The sequence below is a fragment of the Neophocaena asiaeorientalis genome, unplaced genomic scaffold, assembly GCF_003031525.2.
Source record: "Neophocaena asiaeorientalis asiaeorientalis breed wild unplaced genomic scaffold, Neophocaena_asiaeorientalis_V1.1 scaffold177, whole genome shotgun sequence".
NCBI classification, from domain to species: domain Eukaryota; kingdom Metazoa; phylum Chordata; class Mammalia; order Artiodactyla; family Phocoenidae; genus Neophocaena; species Neophocaena asiaeorientalis.
Window position 1 is genome coordinate 2,358,135 of NW_020172779.1, and position 19,336 is coordinate 2,377,470.

General features: G+C 37.1%; 1 protein-coding gene across 2 annotated transcripts in view; it reads right to left on the bottom strand.

Annotated features, from left to right (window-relative positions):
- The window catches only part of EIF3H (eukaryotic translation initiation factor 3 subunit H), an 85,137-nt gene extending 66,536 nt beyond the window's left edge, over positions 1 to 18,601 (bottom strand). For both annotated transcript variants that reach the window (XM_024741316.1, XM_024741315.1), the window contains exons 1-2: positions 18,441 to 18,601; positions 606 to 762 (exon numbers count right to left, since the gene is read on the bottom strand). In XM_024741316.1, the coding sequence (XP_024597084.1) occupies positions 606 to 762; positions 18,441 to 18,572 (289 nt within the window). In that variant the 5' untranslated portion in view covers positions 18,573 to 18,601. The remainder of the gene's footprint in view (positions 1 to 605; positions 763 to 18,440) is intronic.
- Between the last annotated feature and the right edge of the window lie 735 nt (positions 18,602 to 19,336).

A 19,336-nucleotide genomic window follows, 5' to 3' on the forward strand; every position in this document is an offset into this window, starting at 1 on the left:
AAAAAAAAAAAAAAAAAAAAAAAAAAAAGTTATGTACAAAATGAGTTCTGAGAGTTCAGACAAGTGAGAAATTATTTTCAACTAGATTTTTTTTTTTAATCCTTTAGGATGCTGACCTTAGCCTTTGGTATGAGCTTTTAACTACTATTAGCCTTTGCTAACAAAGCAACTATACCTGTAGCACAAAAATAAAATGCTCCTGAAATACTTAAGGAGTGTCGTCTTTCTGAAGTAGATAGCTCAACTCATCTTTTCTTAAACAGTAAGCCAAATACTATAGTAGGAAATGGGTGTTGGACACAATAACAATCCCTGTCCTTCACAATGTATTTGGCAAGCTGATTTCATAATGGGAAAGTTAACTTCAGCACAGCTCCTATCCAAATTATGAGAATCACAAATTCCAAATAAGTAAAGGCCAGACTAATGAAGTGTTTTATAATAAATCTTCATTTCAGAGAATTTGTATAATTTTTTTTTCAAGAAACTCAGAACTAGGCTACCCTGATAGACTCCCAATAACAGAACATCAAAGGTTATGGTGAACATTGGATTAATAACCATTTGTGTGCACTGCAAAGACACAGTAAGACGAGTACCCTTACCTTCATCAAAGTCAGCATCATCTTCAGTGTGCTGGGGGAAAGGAAAGCAATTGGTAATTTCAAGCCGATCTTCGACAACAAGGCCCAAAAGCACTCCTTGAACGACTTCAGTTCCCTGTCCTTCTTCTTGGTAATGTTTGATAATCTTTAATACCACCTAAAAGAAAACAAACAGAAAGAAGCTTAAATACCATCTTACAGTTTACACTTCCTTTATTCCAAAGAAAAAATAAAACTTGCCTAACCAGGGCTTCCCTGATGGCACAGTGGTTGAGAGTCTGCCTGCCGAAGGGGACACAGGTTCATGCCCCGGTCTGGGAAGATCCCACATGCCGCGGAGCGGCTGGGTCCGTGAGCCATGGCCGCTGAGCCTGCGCGTCCGGAGCCTGTGCTCCGCAACGGGAGAGGCCACAACAGTGAGAGAGGCCCGCGTACCGCAAAAAAGAAGAAAAAAAAGAAGTGTCCATGTATAGCACTCACAACCTTCAAGTCAAGGGTCCCTAAAGGTCTGGCATCCAAGAGTTCCTTCACTCAAAACAAACAACATCACCTCAACCTGAGATCATTATAAAGTGATCCTGTTAACCTTTGTTAATAGTAAGATAATTTCCTGCCACAGATGATAAAAGTATCAATAAAACACAGAGATAAAGACCTCAATTATCTGAACACCTAAAAGCAGAACCCTCTGACAAATTCTCAACACCTCAAGATGGTTCCTGAACAGAGCATCTAATTAATCAAAGGAAGCAACAATGGGAACATGTATCTAAGAAGAATCTGCTTGGTAACAGAGAACACAAAGAGAACCCAGTCTCTAGCACTACCTAATTTTTCTCAACCAGAAGGATACACCAAATAATCTCTAATGGATTAGTCAGCTCTTACTATTACTCTCTCCTTTAATATTTCCATAAAGATAAAGAGATAACATGATTGAACAGGTAATTAATTTAAAAGTTCACAGTAACAGTAATGATTAACAATAATTCCTACAACATGAGATTGGTAATATATTAATGGGCTTTGAATAGTGCTTGGCACATAGTATTTATTAATAGTAGTCTATTATTCAGTACAAGTCCATGGCCTGAAGACGAAAGGGCAATACAGTCTACAATATAATGGAAAGTCCTCAGAAGGAAAAAATAAGTCTAACGACAAAATGATAATTAGTATCTTACTGATTAGCATTTAATTTAAAACAAGTATATTACTGACAGAAATAAATCACTGGTAACCAGTCAGTAACACAGGTTACAATTATTGAACACCATGTGCCAGGCAGTATTCTAATTATTTTACATGTATTATCAATCATGTAATTCTCACAACTACCTTAGGGAAAAGGCATTATTATACTCATTTTACAAATACGAAAACTGAAGCAGTGAGAAGTAAATGACTAAAGATAACACATCCAGGAAATGGAAGAACTAAGATTTAAACCAAGTCAAACTCCAAAGCTCATGTGCATACTTTAACAAGGACATGACTTTCATATCAGTAACTTAATAATTAAAACCATGAGTTAGGAACAGATATGAAGCAAAGACTCTGTGATGAAGAGACCCAAAAAGACTTTACACCAGTGTAAGATCCAGACCTCCTAAGAACAGCAAGCTGTCAGCAGGGAAGAGCTTTATGCAGAAGGACTGGCAGTACTAGCTGGTGTACTACTTCAACACTGTGAAGTGGGGAAAGTGTACAAACCTTACATATTCCTGTATAAAAGACCTCTCCACTTCTTGAAAGGCACAAAATGGGCTTAAGGGGTCATGCAGGAATAGGAATGATTTACAGCTCTAGCATTTATTAGCTGTGACCTTGGGAAAGCTATTTAATCTTCCTAAGTCTTAGACTTCTGACTTGCAAAATGGAGCTACTTCATAGCATTATTGACACTATTAAAAATGAGAAAATGTACGGTAAATACTTCACACAGGGTCTGCCATGTAATAAATGCTCAATAAATCATCAATATTACTGACTTTATCAATAAAAAGAAAACAGAACTGTTTAATTCCTATTCAACTTGACTCTCTGCCAAGAACAATCATTTCACACACTTAAAGAACAGAAGAAACATGAATGGCTAAAAAGGGATAAACAAAACTGATAAAGAGTTATGACAGACACACCTACCAACTTGTGTAGTTTACCTAGTTTCCTGGATACTTAACCCTATTAATGAGATCACTGAACCACAACTGAAATCAAAGTAAATGAGAGATGCTAGAAGATATCTGAGCTTAATGTAGATCTTTGCACAAATCCTAGAACTGATTCCTAACAGCTGGTTCCTGTGTGTGCAAAAAGCAGTATTGATGACTAGGGCCCAGCATACTTTCACAAAAAGTCAGGCCAAAATAACCTTATTTCCTTTTATAAAGAAAATAGAGATAAGAAAAAGTAATTATGTTTAAAAACAAATTAGCATAGTTTAAAAATATCTTATGGGCTTCCCTGGTGGCGCAGTGGTTGGGAGTCCGCCTGCCGATGCAGGGGACACGGGTTCGTGTCCCGGTCTGGGAGGGCCCCACATGCCGCGGAGCGGCTGGGCCCGTGAGCCACGGCCGCTAAATGGTACTGGTGGTCACATTTTTTGTGCCCTGATAAGAAGTATCATGAACAGGAAACTGCCACTAATTGTAAGAATGCGATTCAGCTCTTTATCTTTAGCAGCACTATCCTCACAAGCCACAAGATGGGAACGTTCCACCACACATGTCCTGTTTCAGTCATGCTTACTAGCCTTTCATTTTTCTCTCCCTCCAACCAATCATATGCTTCTGTCCATAAAGCAGTGCTGATATACTTTTAATTAATCCTGTTTATTGATGTCATGCTACCTGTTCTTACTCTTAAAAGCAAGATACATGAAAAACTTAACAGCTCCCCAAAACAAAAACATACTCCTCTATTATACTTTGTTTATAAGCATCACAAATGTTCTTAGCTTATCAAAATGACCTGGGGAGCTTTTTTAAATAAATGAAGAGAGGTCTTCACCCTGGCTACATATGACAGCCATCAATATTTTAAAAATACTGATGCCTGAAACCCAATCCCTAAAAATCAAAGTTAGTTAACCTGGGTTGGGGTTCCTATACGGTTTTTTGGGTTTGGGGTTTTGTGGGCTTTTTTTTTTTTTTGGTTTTGGTTTCTATTTTTGTTTTTAGATTCTCCAGGTGATTCTAACATCCTCCTTCTATAACTTTTAATGAGGTAGTATGGACCAGCCTTCCTTTTTTTTTCTGTTTTTTGTTGTTTTTTTTAATGAGGTGGGTTTTTTTGTTTTTATTTTTTTGGCTGTGTTGGGTCTTCGTTGCTGTGTGCAGGCTTTCTCTAGTTGCGGTGAGCGGGGGCTACTCTTTGTTGTGGTGCGCGGGCTTCTCACCGTGGTGGCTTCTCTTGTCGCAGAGCACGGACTCTAGGCGCACGGGCTCAGTAGTTGTGGCATACGGGCTCAGTGGTTGTGGTACATGGGCTTAGTTGCTCCACGGCATGTGGGACCTTCCCAGACCAGGGCTTGAACCCGTGTCCCCTGCACTGGCAGGCGGCTTCTCAACCACTGCGCCACCACGGAAGTCCTTTTGTTCTGTTATAACTTCTCAGGTGATTGCAATGCACTCAACTGGTTAAACCACAAGTTTTCTTTCCTGTTTTAAGACTCCCTGTGTTGCTAAAAAGTGAGTACACTGAGAAATACAGACCCAAGAATGAACCTTTTATTTATAAAAGCATAAAGAGAAACTCAAGCCCTACTTGGAAGGATCCCTACAATAAAAAAATGAGAGGAAAGGTAATGTGAGCAGTTCATCTGAGAAGTATTCACGTGTCTATAGCAGAGTAAAACTTACTCTTTATAGCTTGACCCCATATTTATGATTACTTATGAACTACTACTACTTATGAACCAACCAGGTTCCTTTATCCTATAAATTAGCAGGTAAAGGAAGATTCTTCTACAAATTATGCCTTATGGGACAGAAACAAACTGGCCAGCAGAATGTGAAATTACCAAATTCTTCTACACCTCCCCAACATTGTCATATTTGGAGTCTAAATGCTTATTAACCTCCTTGATATGCCCTGCATAGTAAGTACTGTTCTTGGAATAGGTCAGCAGTCTCTAGAACCATGTCCTAGCTTTCTGAAGTTCGCATGTTCTCAGGATGGGCAAATCTTGCCAAAGAATCCCAACTTGCAAGACAGTAAACAGACTTCCTGTCTGCTGAAAGTACCCTAGAGGAACCATTTTTTCCTACTATTGTTTACTATTCAGTGCAGACAATTTGAAAAAGCAAAGCAGACTATTTCTAATCTCCAATGAACAAAATACTATTTCTTTAAGTGTTTGGCATTAAAAAAAAAAATGAAAACCTAACTTTGCCCAAAAGGCTAAAAGCAACAAAGAATTTAACTTCCAAGACAGAAAGTATTCTCAATACTATAGGACAAAATATAAATAATAATCTAAAATATCCAAATAAATTAATTATACCAGAAGTCAATCAACCTAAACTTTGAGTTAATTAATAAGCATGATGGGTTAAAACTTCCATCCTTCCTGGAAAGGAACACTTAGCAGAATCTCTAATCAAAAGCACATCAGAAACTTTCAGTCCCATACCAGGGAACAATTTAAATCTTACCAAATTAAAGATTATGTTTTCTGATGAATTGGAGTAATTTTCTATCAAATATGATGTCTACAAAGACCCGTTACTACAGAAAAACTTGGAAGCCCTGCATAGAATCACCAGAATTCTGTTATTTTCAGTTTCTTTCATTCACTCATTAATCCATTCACCCAGATATTTGCTGAGTGACTTCTACAGGCCAGTTATAGCAATGCCAGTCCCTGTAAATATGAAACTAAATCAAATACATAAGGCCTTTATTTTCATGGGGCTTATATTTTAAAACATCAGTTCTCACATATTTTGATCAAAGGACCCTTTTAACACTCTTAAAAACTACTGTGGACCTCAAAGAACTTTTATATTGATATTTACATATGAAAATTCAAACCAAAAATGTTCAAAATACCTTATTCACTTAAAACAATAAATGCATCACAAACTAACTTAAATTACATTTTTATGAAAAATAACTACTTTCCAAAACAAAAAAACTTAATCAAGATACAAAAATGACATTGTTTCACATTTCTGTAAAACATTTACCTTTTCAAAAATAAATTTGAACCAGGATAGGAGAATGACACTGTTTTACAGTTTTGTAAATCCTATTAATGTCTAGCTTAATAAAAGACAACTGGATTCTCCTATCTGCTTCTGTATTCAGTCTTTTACATAACACATCATGTAAAATCTGAAAACCTCCATTAAACACTCAAGAAAGAATGAGAGTAAAAGTGACAAATAATGTTTATAGTTACTATTATGAAAATAGTTTAGATCTCAGACACCCTCTAAAAGAGTGTTGGGGATTCTCACAGTTTAAGAACCACTATTCTAGAATGACAATTAAGAAAATTAACGTGTGTATACATTGTTAAAAGCACTATGAAGAAAATAGAGAAATGTGCTGTTAGCTAGGTTGATCTGGAAAAGGCCTTTCTCTGAGATGACCCCTGAGCAGAGAGCTGAAGAACAAGCAGCCAGCCCTACGAAGAGCTGGGTGAAGTGAGTATTTGCCAACTATGGGTTCTAAACACTAGTTCAAAAAAATACTAATATTCGTTTTTCATAAAATATACAAGTTGTATTTTAAGGGAACAAAAAGGCCTAAAGAGGGATGAACAGTAGGGTGGGAGTAGTACACTTTCACGTTTTTACCAAAAGCTCTGGTATATAAATAATAAACCCAATCTCCTAGCAGACTCAGTTACATCCTAAGATAGTACTACATAATTCAAAACTAACAATTTCATATCATTTTTGTTGATGAATTATGAAACAATATATTAATAAAATCCTTTCAGGAAAGGCTTGCCATGGCTTTTATAATCAGCGATATTTCTAATACCACTGTCAAGGTTAATCTTCACCTGGTAAACATACGTCTACGAAGTTACCACCCAAAATTCTTCTAATCAAGGTAGCAAGTCTAATCAAGTTCAAAGTTAAAAAGTAATTTAAGAACTGAATCTGGAACTTTCTGGCCTTGCAATATACGAATACGAAGTACCTCAACCCCCTCTACTCCTGTGTGCATGCAGAAATGATGAATAAGCTGCATTTCTGAAAAGCTTACCAGACAGTCAGCCAAGCTAGAAGAGAAAACTCACAGACCAGAGCATTAACCCTGTGACTTAACACAGCAGTATCCAAAGGTACAGCAGACCTAGATACAATCCCCAAGGGCAAGGAACTGGGCTGCAGCCCAATCTCTGTCCTGGGTCAGCAGATGGGGTCTTGACTTGTTTGACTCAAGGAAGTGGAAACTAAGACCTTTCCAAAAAGCTAGAGCTCCATGAAAATTGTTGGTGGAAAGATAGAAAACAGTAATTGCAGTATCGTATAGTTAAATATAAACTTACTACATGATCCAAATTCCTACTCCTCAGAATTTACCCAAGAAGAATAAAAACATATTCACACAAAGATATGTTCACAAATGTTCACAGTAGCACTATTCATAATAGCCAAAACCTGGAAGCAACCCAAAAGTCTACCAAACACAGGTGGATAAACAACTGCAATAGGCTATCCATTCTATGGAATACTACTCAGCACTAAAAAGGAACAGAGTGGGCTTCCCTGGTGGCGCAGTGGTTGAGAGTCCGCCTGCCGATGCAGGGGACACGGGTTCGTGCCCCGGTCCGGGAGGATCCCACATGCTGCAGAGCGGCTGGGCCCGTGAGCCATGGCCGCTGAGCCTGCGCGTCCGGAGCCTGTGCTCCGCAACGAGAGACGCCACAACAGTGAGAGGCCCGCGTACCGCAAAAAAAAAAAAAAAGGAACAAAGTATCAATACAACAACAGGGAATCTCAAAAGCATTATACTGAGTGAAAGAAGTCAACAAAATGCTATGTACTATATGACTTCCTTTATATCGAATTCTAGAAAAGGCAAAACCACAGCTGATAAGTGGTTGCCTTGGGGCCAAGGTGAGGGGGAGGATACTGAGGGCAGAAGGTCACAAATAATTGTATAATTGTGGTTCCCATTATATAATTATTTACAACTACTAAAGTTCATCAAACTGAACATTTAAAATGAGTGGGTTTTATTGTGTATAAATAATACCTTAACTTTAAAAAGCTGTATATACTTTAAAAATGTCTATATGATGAAGAAACAATTTATATGTGCCCACTCCAAATTTTATCCCCAATTTCAGAGTTCAAAGATCCCCTGAAATGCCATAAGGCCCAAGGAACTAGATTAAGAACCACTGCTATATTCTGACATTATTTATATTTTATATGTGTATATATAAACTCAAGTTTAAAATAACTCATTTACAATAAGCCTAAGTAATCAAAAATAAAACAAATCAAAAATAAATCTGTATTATTTTAGAAGTCAAAGTATAACATTCAGAATTTTTCTTTTAAAGTATTTTAGAATTTAATGAGATTAAGTAATTAACAGACAATTTCAGTTACCTAGAAAAATCTGTTTATATAAAAATAATTCACCAGAAATTGGATGTTTACATGTTTACAAACACACACACACACACACACACACACACACACACACACAAGACATGGCTAAAAAATATCCACACTACCCAAAATTCTACATTAACAAGTATACTTCTCCAAGTCTATAAACCCTAAAAGCAAACATTCAAACCTGAAGGTCACAAAGGAACTGAAGGAGATCTAAGAACCTCTTAAAATCAAATGCAATATTTTGTGTCTACATATTTTAAGGGCATTTTCTTGGAAAAAACATCCATGGCATTTGCCAGATTCCCAGAGGCCCATGACACACAAAGGGTTAGAAAGAGTTTTAAAAAGTAGTAAAAAAAATGTATTATATACGTGCAGTTATGCATTTATGTTTGTACGAACAAGAATGGTGTGGAAGGACATACCTTTTCTTCTATGAATCTTTGTATTATTTACTTAATCCTAATAAGCATGTATTTGTTTTTAACTCAAAAAACATCAAATAAAAAAAATTAAGGGAAATGATTTTAAAATACAGCAATCACTGCAATTTACTGTATGGAGTTGCACAAAGAAGAGCAAACTAATTTAATTTCCTTTTTTGACAGTGCTCCTGAGTTGACAGAATGGTGTGGACATAATGTATCTTGATTTTAGCATGTTCTTTGGGGTACATTAAAAAAAAACATGGACTGAATGAAGCATGGTTAAGTGGCTCTGAAAGGAAAAGAAAAAGAAAAAATCCACACACTATAAGCCTGAGCACCTGCTGACTTTAAATTCTAATCTCTTGTTGATATGGTTACTCTTCAACTCAATTCACAGATGTCGCTGCACACATAACAAAAATTACCAGAAAATATGCATATGTACACACCATCAAGGTGAAAGAGGTAACTTCCAGATACATAGACTGGTTTTCAACAAGCAGACAGATCTGTTTAAGAGAAGCCTAACCTAAGCCAATTATAAATCAGCAAAATATCAATTCAAACTTACGGCAATAAATCTTCACCAGGAAAAGCAGCAGGTTTCCCACTGTCTCTGCACTACACATAAAAAGGATCTGTTGAAAGCCCAGTTTAAATGATTTGGGACCTAAGTAGTTCCAAATTGTTAGAACTATACCATCTATCATTTTTAACCTTCTTTTATAAAGCTGAGCTCATAAGGAATGCTGAGGTTGCAACCTGTACTGTGCACCTAGGGGAAACAAACACTGAATCTATCTGTTCATCTTAGAGTTCACAGGTAAGAAATGTTGACATTATTAAAATGTGTTACCATTAAACCTGATAATAAAGTAAAAGTAGTGGTATTTAGTGATCACAATATTATTTTATGTAGGTTCTACTAAATATTATTAGTTATAGGAAGTGGCCTTCCTCTGGTTATAGGAAGATGCTATTATCTAAAATAGGCATAAAAATCATTTGTAACAGTGCTTCTCAAACTACAAGCAGCAAAGAACTCATTTTCCTCCCATCTACCACAGACCAGTATTTTAGTCAAAGAATAAAAATTACTTACTAGAAAGTGAAAACATATTTTTAAAGACATAGAGAATACAAGCCCAGGGGTCACAAGCTTGGCTACAAAGCAATATTAAACTGCTGTCAAAGTTTCTAAAGACTCAGTCTGAATCCCGTGCTTGTCTCAGGCAGACCAGTAACAGTTCACACTTAATCAGCACTGGTTTATAGAAACTGTAACGTTAGGCAGGTACAGTTCTCTCCCAACTCCAGGAGTGGAACACTGAGAGTTTATAATCAAACACTTCCTCATTTATGTCACTGATAACGAAGTCTCTCAAAATATAACATTATCTCAATAGATGTGAAGTCTAAACTGTGTAGCTATCAAACCCATAGCTTCCCCCCAACCCCCGCTTGCTACAGGAGAGGACAGGCACTTGCTGGCCTCAGACCACTATTCTCTTAGTTTTGATTCTATTCTGAACTCTGTATTTTTAAGAAGGGTAAAAACAAACTCATTTCAGCAGCAGAACTCCACTTTGAATCACATACTCTGTAAGACAGAAGTAAGACAGTAAATCATTTATCAAGTGAGCGAGCCCAGCTAAAGCCCCAACATGCAAACCTTGATTTGCTGTATTCCATTTGTTGTCTAGTACACAGTAACCCTAGAATTAATCTTTATTTTTGTGGAAAAAAATAATGTTCAAGTGAGAGAGAAAACTTTAGTAAAAGCTTAAAATTAATTCTTACAAGTACACAGAAATGTGAACCTCTGGTCTGTACAAACAGGAAAACCATATAGCATAGTTTAGTCTGGGCACTAGAATTCAAAATTAAGCTTGATCTGTGGCCTTAAGCAGGTTACCTTACCACCTATCTCCTATGGAGATAAATCAGTCAGTACCTATTCTCACAGCATAGTTACAAGGATTAAAAAATAACCCACCCAAAGTACCTATCACACTGTGCCTAGTAAAGCCTCAATAAACGTTAGCGACTATTACAACCACTAGTTTACAATAAATATTTTACCTAATCTCTTTCATTCATCCATCCATCTATCTATCCCACAAATATTCAGTGAGTGACTGAATATGCCAGATACCCTCATGGCACTTACCCTTGTCTCCTAAGAATGTTCACAGTCTATTCCTCAGAGATTTTTTTCAGTCTTATAAGATATAAATATGACTTATTAAAAATCAGCCACTTAACGCCAAACTCCCATTTTTGTTTAGACTTATCAGGCATCTGTACCTATCTCTTATAACAACCAATACCACAGGGTTTCAGGACAAGATTTTTTTAATCTGCATTAAAAAGTCAAGAGTGTGAGTAAACTGATTAATTGATTTATTCAAAATATTGTGTATGGATAGATGGATGTAAGTTTCCTTAAAAACATCATTATCCTTGCTAAAAATAAAGACTAGATCCACTACAAGAGTGTCTTAAAAGTCTGAAGTAAAAAGGTAAAGCCCAAACTGCACCAGTTGCTAGCCAGACAGAAGAGGTCAGACAGGATGCATGATTCCTAGCTGGCTTTACTCCAGTTTTGTAGATTCTGGGAAGTAAGGTCCACAGCCTGAATTTCTCACATCAATCACCGTCAAGGAACAGCTATTACTGTAGAAGAATTTTAGTCTCAAAGAAACTGTAATGCCACAGAATCTCCCCTTAGCATATTCTGTAAAGTCAATATCTTGACTTTCATTTAATTCTGGCTTCTCTCACTGACTGATCTGTGAACTTGGCAGTTTTCTTATTTGGTTAAGCCTGGATCATTTTTTCTAACACTGAACAAAGAAGGTAGTTACTGCCAAAATGTAAATTCAAAAAACAGAAAGCAGCATTAGTCTTAAATTTAACACATTTTATGGCTCAAGTGGGATGGGGTTCCATTTCATAACTGGCTGAGTCAAATAATAAATAGGATTTAAATCACTGCTGTTAAGTTTTGATGTGAAAGAAATTCAAGTAACTTCAATAAGAAGAAGAAGAAAAAAAAGATATTTTGCTCCTGACACATATGGGATCAGTTACAATGTTCCAATACACTTAACCAATATTGCTTCTATAATATTGCAGTTGAAAGACTGTATTTCATAATTATTCTCTTGGATCTAATGCTCATTGATGGTCCACAGTTTTAAAGTTAAATCAACTATTAATTGTTGGGGAAAGGGGAAGAAGAACAAAGCAGCCTCAAGAAATTCAACAGAATAGCTCTGCTCTCATAAAAATTAGTCATCAGAAAGTCCAATGATGCAATCAAACATACAAATGTATAATTTCAATTAAATGTTAACTGAGAAGGATATTTAACTTATAATATTAAATTTTACTTTACCAACTCAATATACATAACCAAGAAGCAAATTTTCCCACATATAGCTAGAAGATAATTTTCCTAAAGTAAGAGGCTTAGCTGGAACAAAATTCATTTCCCCTCTCACACAAAACAAACAAAATTTCAAAGCTGTTATGAGCTGTCTGCTTTCCAACACAGTTTAAGCTTATTATATTCAGGAGCGTGAACCACTGCTTAATTAGAAGGCCTTAAGGTGATTTTTAGGTGCTTCCATTACAGTTTGTTTCTGCTTCCTTAACAGGAGGCAATACTTGCCAAAATAGGTCCAGAAGGAAACATTCAAAAAGAGTAACTGTGACTCTGCCCCTGAGAAGAGGGTGGGTGAAGATAGGAATGAAAGTGACAGTTTCTTTTCACTACCTACTCTTTTTTGCGTTTTGATTTGTGTACCATGTGTACCCAGAGAAATGGCTGTGTTTAATTAAACAGGTTTAATAAATTAAAAGCACTTCAACTTTCCAGCATAAAAAGTATACCACAATAATCCCAGGGGGAGGTGATTATTCGCCTTCTTTATCCTCAAGAGGTCCTTCAGAACAAAACTGAAGGTTATGCATTTCTGTACAAAATCTAAAATGGGTTTTCTTCTGCCCAAAAGAAAAAGATGTTGGTTTTGTTTTAAAGGCTACCCTTAAACCAAACTTGAAAACAGTATATCTACAAGCTCTTATTTGGAGGCTATAAACAAAAGGTAAAGAGGATCTTAAAAGTCAGGCTGTAAAGTTTGATGTTATTTTGTGTAATGAGGATTTTTCCAAGGAGTTTCTGCATTCTAGGATCACAGCTACTAAGTAAGTGACTTTAAGAGAATCCAAGGGAAACCCTAAGGAACAATCAAAGATAATACCCGAAGACTGGGTGACTTGGGCAGATCTGTGAGTGTTATCACTATCAGACAAGAAATATTTACCAAATTGATGAATCACTGCAACAAGCATACTAACATGCATACTTAATTTTTAAAATAGACTAAGATTTTTAGAAACCATTAACTTTCAGGTGGCAATGGTGTCAAGAAACAGCACTCTACACTCTGTAAGTGGGAAAGCACACTGAACTATACAACTCTTCTGGATAGCAGTTTGGCAACGTGCTTAATATGCTTAAAAATGTGCACAACCACCTTTAACCCATTAACTTCAACTATAGATATTTATTAAAGCACTGAAGAAACGCTAGAGAAGAAAATTCCGAACTCTTAGTAGTGTACCCACCCTCAAGTTATGAGCATATAAACTGATTTCCTTTGTGTTTTTTGTATTTCCCCAAATTTTTCTTACTATGAATGTATACCATTTTTTGTTTTCTAAAACATCCAATTTTAGCACATTACTGCTATCCCATAGATAAACAAACATTTGCTACTCGTATCAAATGAAACTAGTTGGGGACAGGGATAGAAGGTAAAGGTACTGAGAAAAAACAATGTTTTGTATTAATCATCAAGATACAATGAATACCTGTGGCTTTTGGTACTATTTGGGAGGAAAATAAATCCTTAAAATTTTATGCCAAAATACAGTTGATATTCAGACTCAAAGAGCAAAAAAGTTTTATATTTTGAGTAAGTTAATACTGAGTTACCACTATTTTGCTAAATCCATTTTTTTTTCCTTGTATGCTTGGGCTTGGTACCAACATCAATAAAACTCCAGAATACGGCTCTGGTATATACCAGTACGCACTTCAACCCTTCGGTTTTGATGAAACAAGTACAGTTTGTCATCAAATAGATGGATATGTAAATTGCACTATACTTTGCTATCAAGTCTAATCTTTACAGGAGATAACCATTTTATAGAACAATCTTCTACAAACAGTAGTTTGCAGGGGGAAAAGATAAAGCTATTTTCTCTTTAAGTGTATTTTCCCATATCCTGCCAAATGAAATAATATCCAAGTACCGTAATTTAAATATTTTACAAAAACAAAATTATGAATTTCCTAGAGAAAAGCAAATGCAACCAAGTTTTCATATTGTGCTGAAATCAGGAACTTTTATCTAAAAAACTATCTAAAGGAGACTTGGTAAAGTAAAAGAGGATCTGACCACAAAAATAAGAACTGGCAAACATCCTCTTCAAAGCCTAATGATTTATAGAGGCTTTTCTCCCCAATATCGGTGCTAAAGGCCCAGAAAAAGGTTGCCAAGGCTTAAAATATCTGGATAAACTTATGAAATCCTGGATAATAAGATCAGAACTTCTAGTTATACAGGAGCTAGTTGAAGCCAAAGGTGACAAGAAAGCAAAAGATAAAAAACCAGTAGTCTGATGTAAAAGACTTACTGTGCCCACACCTTTTAATGTCGAAGCAGGCCTTTGGGAAGTGATATATGCCATTTCATCTGGACTGCAACAACTATAGTTTAAATTTCTCATTATATTCCATTTACTTGGTCAGGCATCCAGTTTGGAATCCCACTGTAACTAATACCAACTATTAAAATCAATCCCAGCTACTAAAACTGTTATTGACAATGATTAAACATCAGTAGGAAATTTTATATGTTAAGATTTTATTTATTACAGTAGGAAGGCCATGCCTTATCCTCACATTAAAGCAGAACAAACTAAGGTCCAGAAACGCTATTTATTAAATCATCTCCATGTGAAGTACCACGTATAAGCTCCTTCAATCATCCCCACAAAGCTACAAGGAACAACACTAATACAGCTCGTCACCAATGGTGTACATGCCATAAACACAGGAAGCAAGCACTGTCATGAAGTTTTTTTAAGAAAGGAAATGGATTTCAACAAGCTTTCTTGCCTTAAGGGAAAGAAACGATGTCCAGAATGTCTGCAGGGTTATCCAAACCTTGGAAGCAACCAGAGATGAAAAAGTCAGATGGACTTAGGTTTGCCTACCTAAGGCAGGTAAACTACCTTACTTACGGATACCTACTAGTACTCCGCCTGACTTTCCTTAATATACAGTAAACCTTTCATTAACAGCATATGATTACACGCCAAGATGAGCAACACAAGCTGTCACCACAAAAAGTTCAGAGAAAGGAAGAGATCGATGTGGCCCAGGGCAGTACTACTCAAACATTAATATGCTATAAATTACCTGAAACAGTAGATCAGGAAAAATTCTGAAATACTGTATTTCTGCATTTCTAACAAGCTACCAGGCGAGGCCAATTCTGCTTGTCTTGCTGGTCTTTGGACCATACTTTGAGTATCAAAAGTATAATGTACATAAGTAAGGTAAGATTCAGCCTGGTTTGGGGGGAACAAGGTAGGTTTTACATGAAAAGTCCAATAGGAAGAATTAGCTTGATCTTCTCTAGGAACAATGAGACCACTTGACTACAATGAAGACTCACTCATCCGTTCTACAAGGATATACTGAGCACTGACTCTGCACAATGTACAACAAAAGACACACTGACAAGCCTACTGAAATGCACAATTAAGATTATTGAGAGATATCATTTCACACAACGAAAACAAGCCATCTAACTGTCCATTAACATTTAGATGAGGAAAATTATGTTCTAGTCATACAATGAAATGCTATATAGTAATGAAAATGAATGAATTATAGCTCCTCACTCTAGAACAGAATAATCTCAAAATCATGGTGTGAGATATGCATATATATGATTCAAGACACAGGGGAACATATACTATGATTTAATTAATATTTCATTTTTTATTAATATAAACAGAACAAACTAAACAAATTGGGAATACTCTGTGTGGTGAAGCTATAGAGAAAACTAAGAAATCACTGAAACAAAGCTCACAGGAGTGATTACAGGTTTCGAAGAAGGGATGGGAGAAAAGGATGAAACGGGAAGGGGCTTCAAAGGTACTCAATGTTCTATTTCTCAAGTTAAATGCCAGGTAAGTGGATGTTTACTTTGTGATTATTTAAATTATGTACTACAGACACTATTTTGCATGTATAATATATCTTGATTTTTTTTTTTTTACAGTTTTTTGATAATGTTATCAATGACCTTTTTAAAAACTAAGTCAGGGACTTGGTGATGGCAGATTCTAGTAGCAGTGAGTTAAAAAAAGAATGGAAGACCACAAATATAGACAAATCCTTTAACCACTGACTTCAAGGAAAAAAGTGGGGACTAAGAATGAACACAAAGTACTAAGTAAAAAGAGACAGGGCTGAACATTTTAATATGGGAAAGTCTGACAATGGTCACATGTTAAGAGAAAGGTAACATTAAAGATACAGAAAAAAAAAAAAAAAAAAAGATACAGAAAAAATTGATGAAACAGGACTAAAGCTTAGAAAGGAAAGGCTCAAGAAAATAAGAAGAAAAATTGGCCTTGGCCATTACCAAGACACTGGAAACAAATGTGATTAAACATGAGGCTAACCAAATTAGTCCTGTGTGGCTGGAATGAACCGTTCCTACGTAGAAGCTTGGAAATAGTAGCAAATAAATGTGAACACAAAAACAAGGACAACATCTTGGTGGGACTTGAATTCATTGCAAAGTCACTAAAAACATTTCAAGGGACTTCCCTGGCAGTCCAGTGGTTAAGACTCTGAGCTCCCACTGCAGGGGGCACAGGTTCAATCCCTGGTCAGGGGAACTAAGATGCCACATGCTGTGCAACGCGGCCAGGAGGGAAAAAAAAAAACCATTTCAAGAGGAAAGTTAACAAGGTCTGAACGTTCACATTAAGTGAATGTTTTAATAAAAGTATGCAGGCTAAGAAAACAAGTCAAGATACCATTAAAATAATCTTTATAAAAGAAGATATCGGGACATGAAACAGGAGCAGTACAAAATTCATCAGTTTATCCTATCTATGTCAATTAACCTTTTCAGTTTGGGGAATAGAATAGGTGAAAAACCATAATCCCTGCCCGCCCTCAGTAGCTTACATTCTAGTGGGGGAGACAAACAAGAAAGCAAACAAGACAATTACAGGCAGTAGAAAATACTACAAAGGAAATAAAGGTGATGTATGCAGAGTGATGGGGATGGGACTATTTTTTACCAGGTTGTTAGGCAAGGCCTTTCTTGAGATGCTGACATTTAAGCCAATACCAAAAGGCTCAAAAGAAGCCACGGAGAAGGAAAAATATTTGAGAGAGTATTTCAGGCCAAGAAAACAAAACTCTGAAAACTCACTGTGACTGAAGCCTAGAAGAAAGTATGAGGTGAGTTTGAAGAAAGAGACGAGAGTAGCAGGACCCTCAAGTCTGTATAAGAAGTCTGTATTTTATTGTAAGTGGATGTGGTTGGTGGCAGAGAGATGAGAAGCAGATGAATTTGATATATTTCGAAGGTGAAACAAACAGAATTTGCTGACGGACTGTATGCTGAGGGTAAAAAAAAGAACATGCATACATTAATCCCTAGGTTTTGACTTTTTCAAATGGAGAGATAGTAGTTCCATTTATTAAGATGGGAGAGACTGAGGTAAGGTTAATGAGTGGGAGAGAAGAAGGAGAGGGAGAGTCAATAATTTTATTTTGGACACGTTAAATTTGCAGTACCTATGAGATATCCAAACAGTGATAGCAAGCAGGCAGCTGGATATATAAGAGTGGCATTCAAGAACCAAGTCAGGCAAGGAATATAAATCTAGGAGTTATCAAAATACAAATATTTAAAGCTTTGAATAGGGGCCTTAAGGAAAGTCTACCACTGTAACTTCTACAAATAATAACAGTAGCAGATAAATTAAATGGTAACACGTTTTACCATTTAATTTACCAAGGAGAAAGAGATTAAGTAACATGCCCAATGTCATTCAGCTAATTTTAGAGCTGGATTCCAACCCAAGCAGTCTGACTCCAGAGTTGTGCTTTCATCTACTTTGTCAAGCAGAGACCAGGTGGAAGGAAGCCTAAACCCAAATCCTGAGGCACTCCAATGTTCACAGATAGGGAAAGCAGAAGCCAACATAAAAAATATTTATTCCAATTACGCGGTTTCAGGTAAGCGCTGAACCACAGGCTCAAAAGTGGCTACAAAGTAAATCTCCACTTGTGAAGTTACAGATGTCAAATGCCAGCAGGGAAGCAATAAAGTTTACTCTCCCCTTCCAAAAGCCCTAGAGTCCTAGGTCCCTCTCGACACCTCCGTCACCTACTTGTCTCCCAGAAGAGTCATTCTCCAAATACCCTCTCCCAGGCATCTCAAAACAAGACCCCAAGAATCTATCACACACACACCCTAGCCTAGGTCCCCTTTTTCAGCCCTCACCTCCCCCATAAGATGGCAGAGAAGGCGGCCGCGTCTCCCGAGCAGAAAGTGAAGATAAAGAAAGGTTTTAGGGAAAAATCTTGTCCCAGCCTCAGCAAGCCCAGAGGGGAGGCTGCCGGGAAGCACGTCTGGCGGAACCGGGCTGGGAACTGAGCTCCCCACGTGGGCATGGGGAGACGGAACCCCACTCACCAAGCCATCTATCTGCACTTGCTTCACGGCTGAATCTCCGGACCCCCCTTTGCCTTTGCCTTTCCCTGCAGCGCCGGTGGTGGAGCTGGAAGAGGTGGCAGCAGAGCCGGTGCCTTCCTTGCGGGACGCCATCTTTCCAGCCGGACAGGAAAAGAGAGAAACGTGAGTAACCGGAAGCGGAAGTACACGCTTCACGTGACGTCAGACGCAGTCTGGCGTTCGAGAGGCGGAGCTCTTAGGAAAGGCCCGGGGAGGCCCCGCCTCATTTCTCACTTCAGTCACCTTCTTCGGCAACGGAATCGTCTGCACATGCGCGTTGTGCGTTAGCGGCTTTCAGAAAGCTTTAAGAAAGGAAAAAATGGACTTTTAAAAATGTTTTGCACTTTATGTTTAGTCGGTCTCCACTAGGCAGTTGATCATAACTGCATTATAGCTCACATTTATGTAGCGTCCCATTCGTAAAAAATCCTTTTACTTCTAATTTTTAAAATTAATCCCCATTTCCAATCTTGGAAACTACGAAGAGCTATACAAACTCCCATGTTAGGAAATTGAGACGTGATTTGTCTAACGTCATTCTGTTAATTAGTGGTGAGCCATATTGCAGTTTGTTTTAAATTTCTTTGCAATTTTTGTCCTTTTAAATATCCCACTAAGATTTTCCAGTCATGTATGCTAAACACATACATGGGTTCTTGTAATCTGAACAAAGACAGTGTATGTGGGCCCTCTGCATGAAATAGCCCAGAGCCAAAAGATACAAATACAGAGACAGAGAAAGAGAGAGAGTGAGAATGAAGTAGAATTTTAAACAGGAAATCAATATGATCACCCTAACTAGAAAGGGTCTAGAAGCAATGACATTCCTTCACTTGGATTCCTAGTTTCCTTCCTAT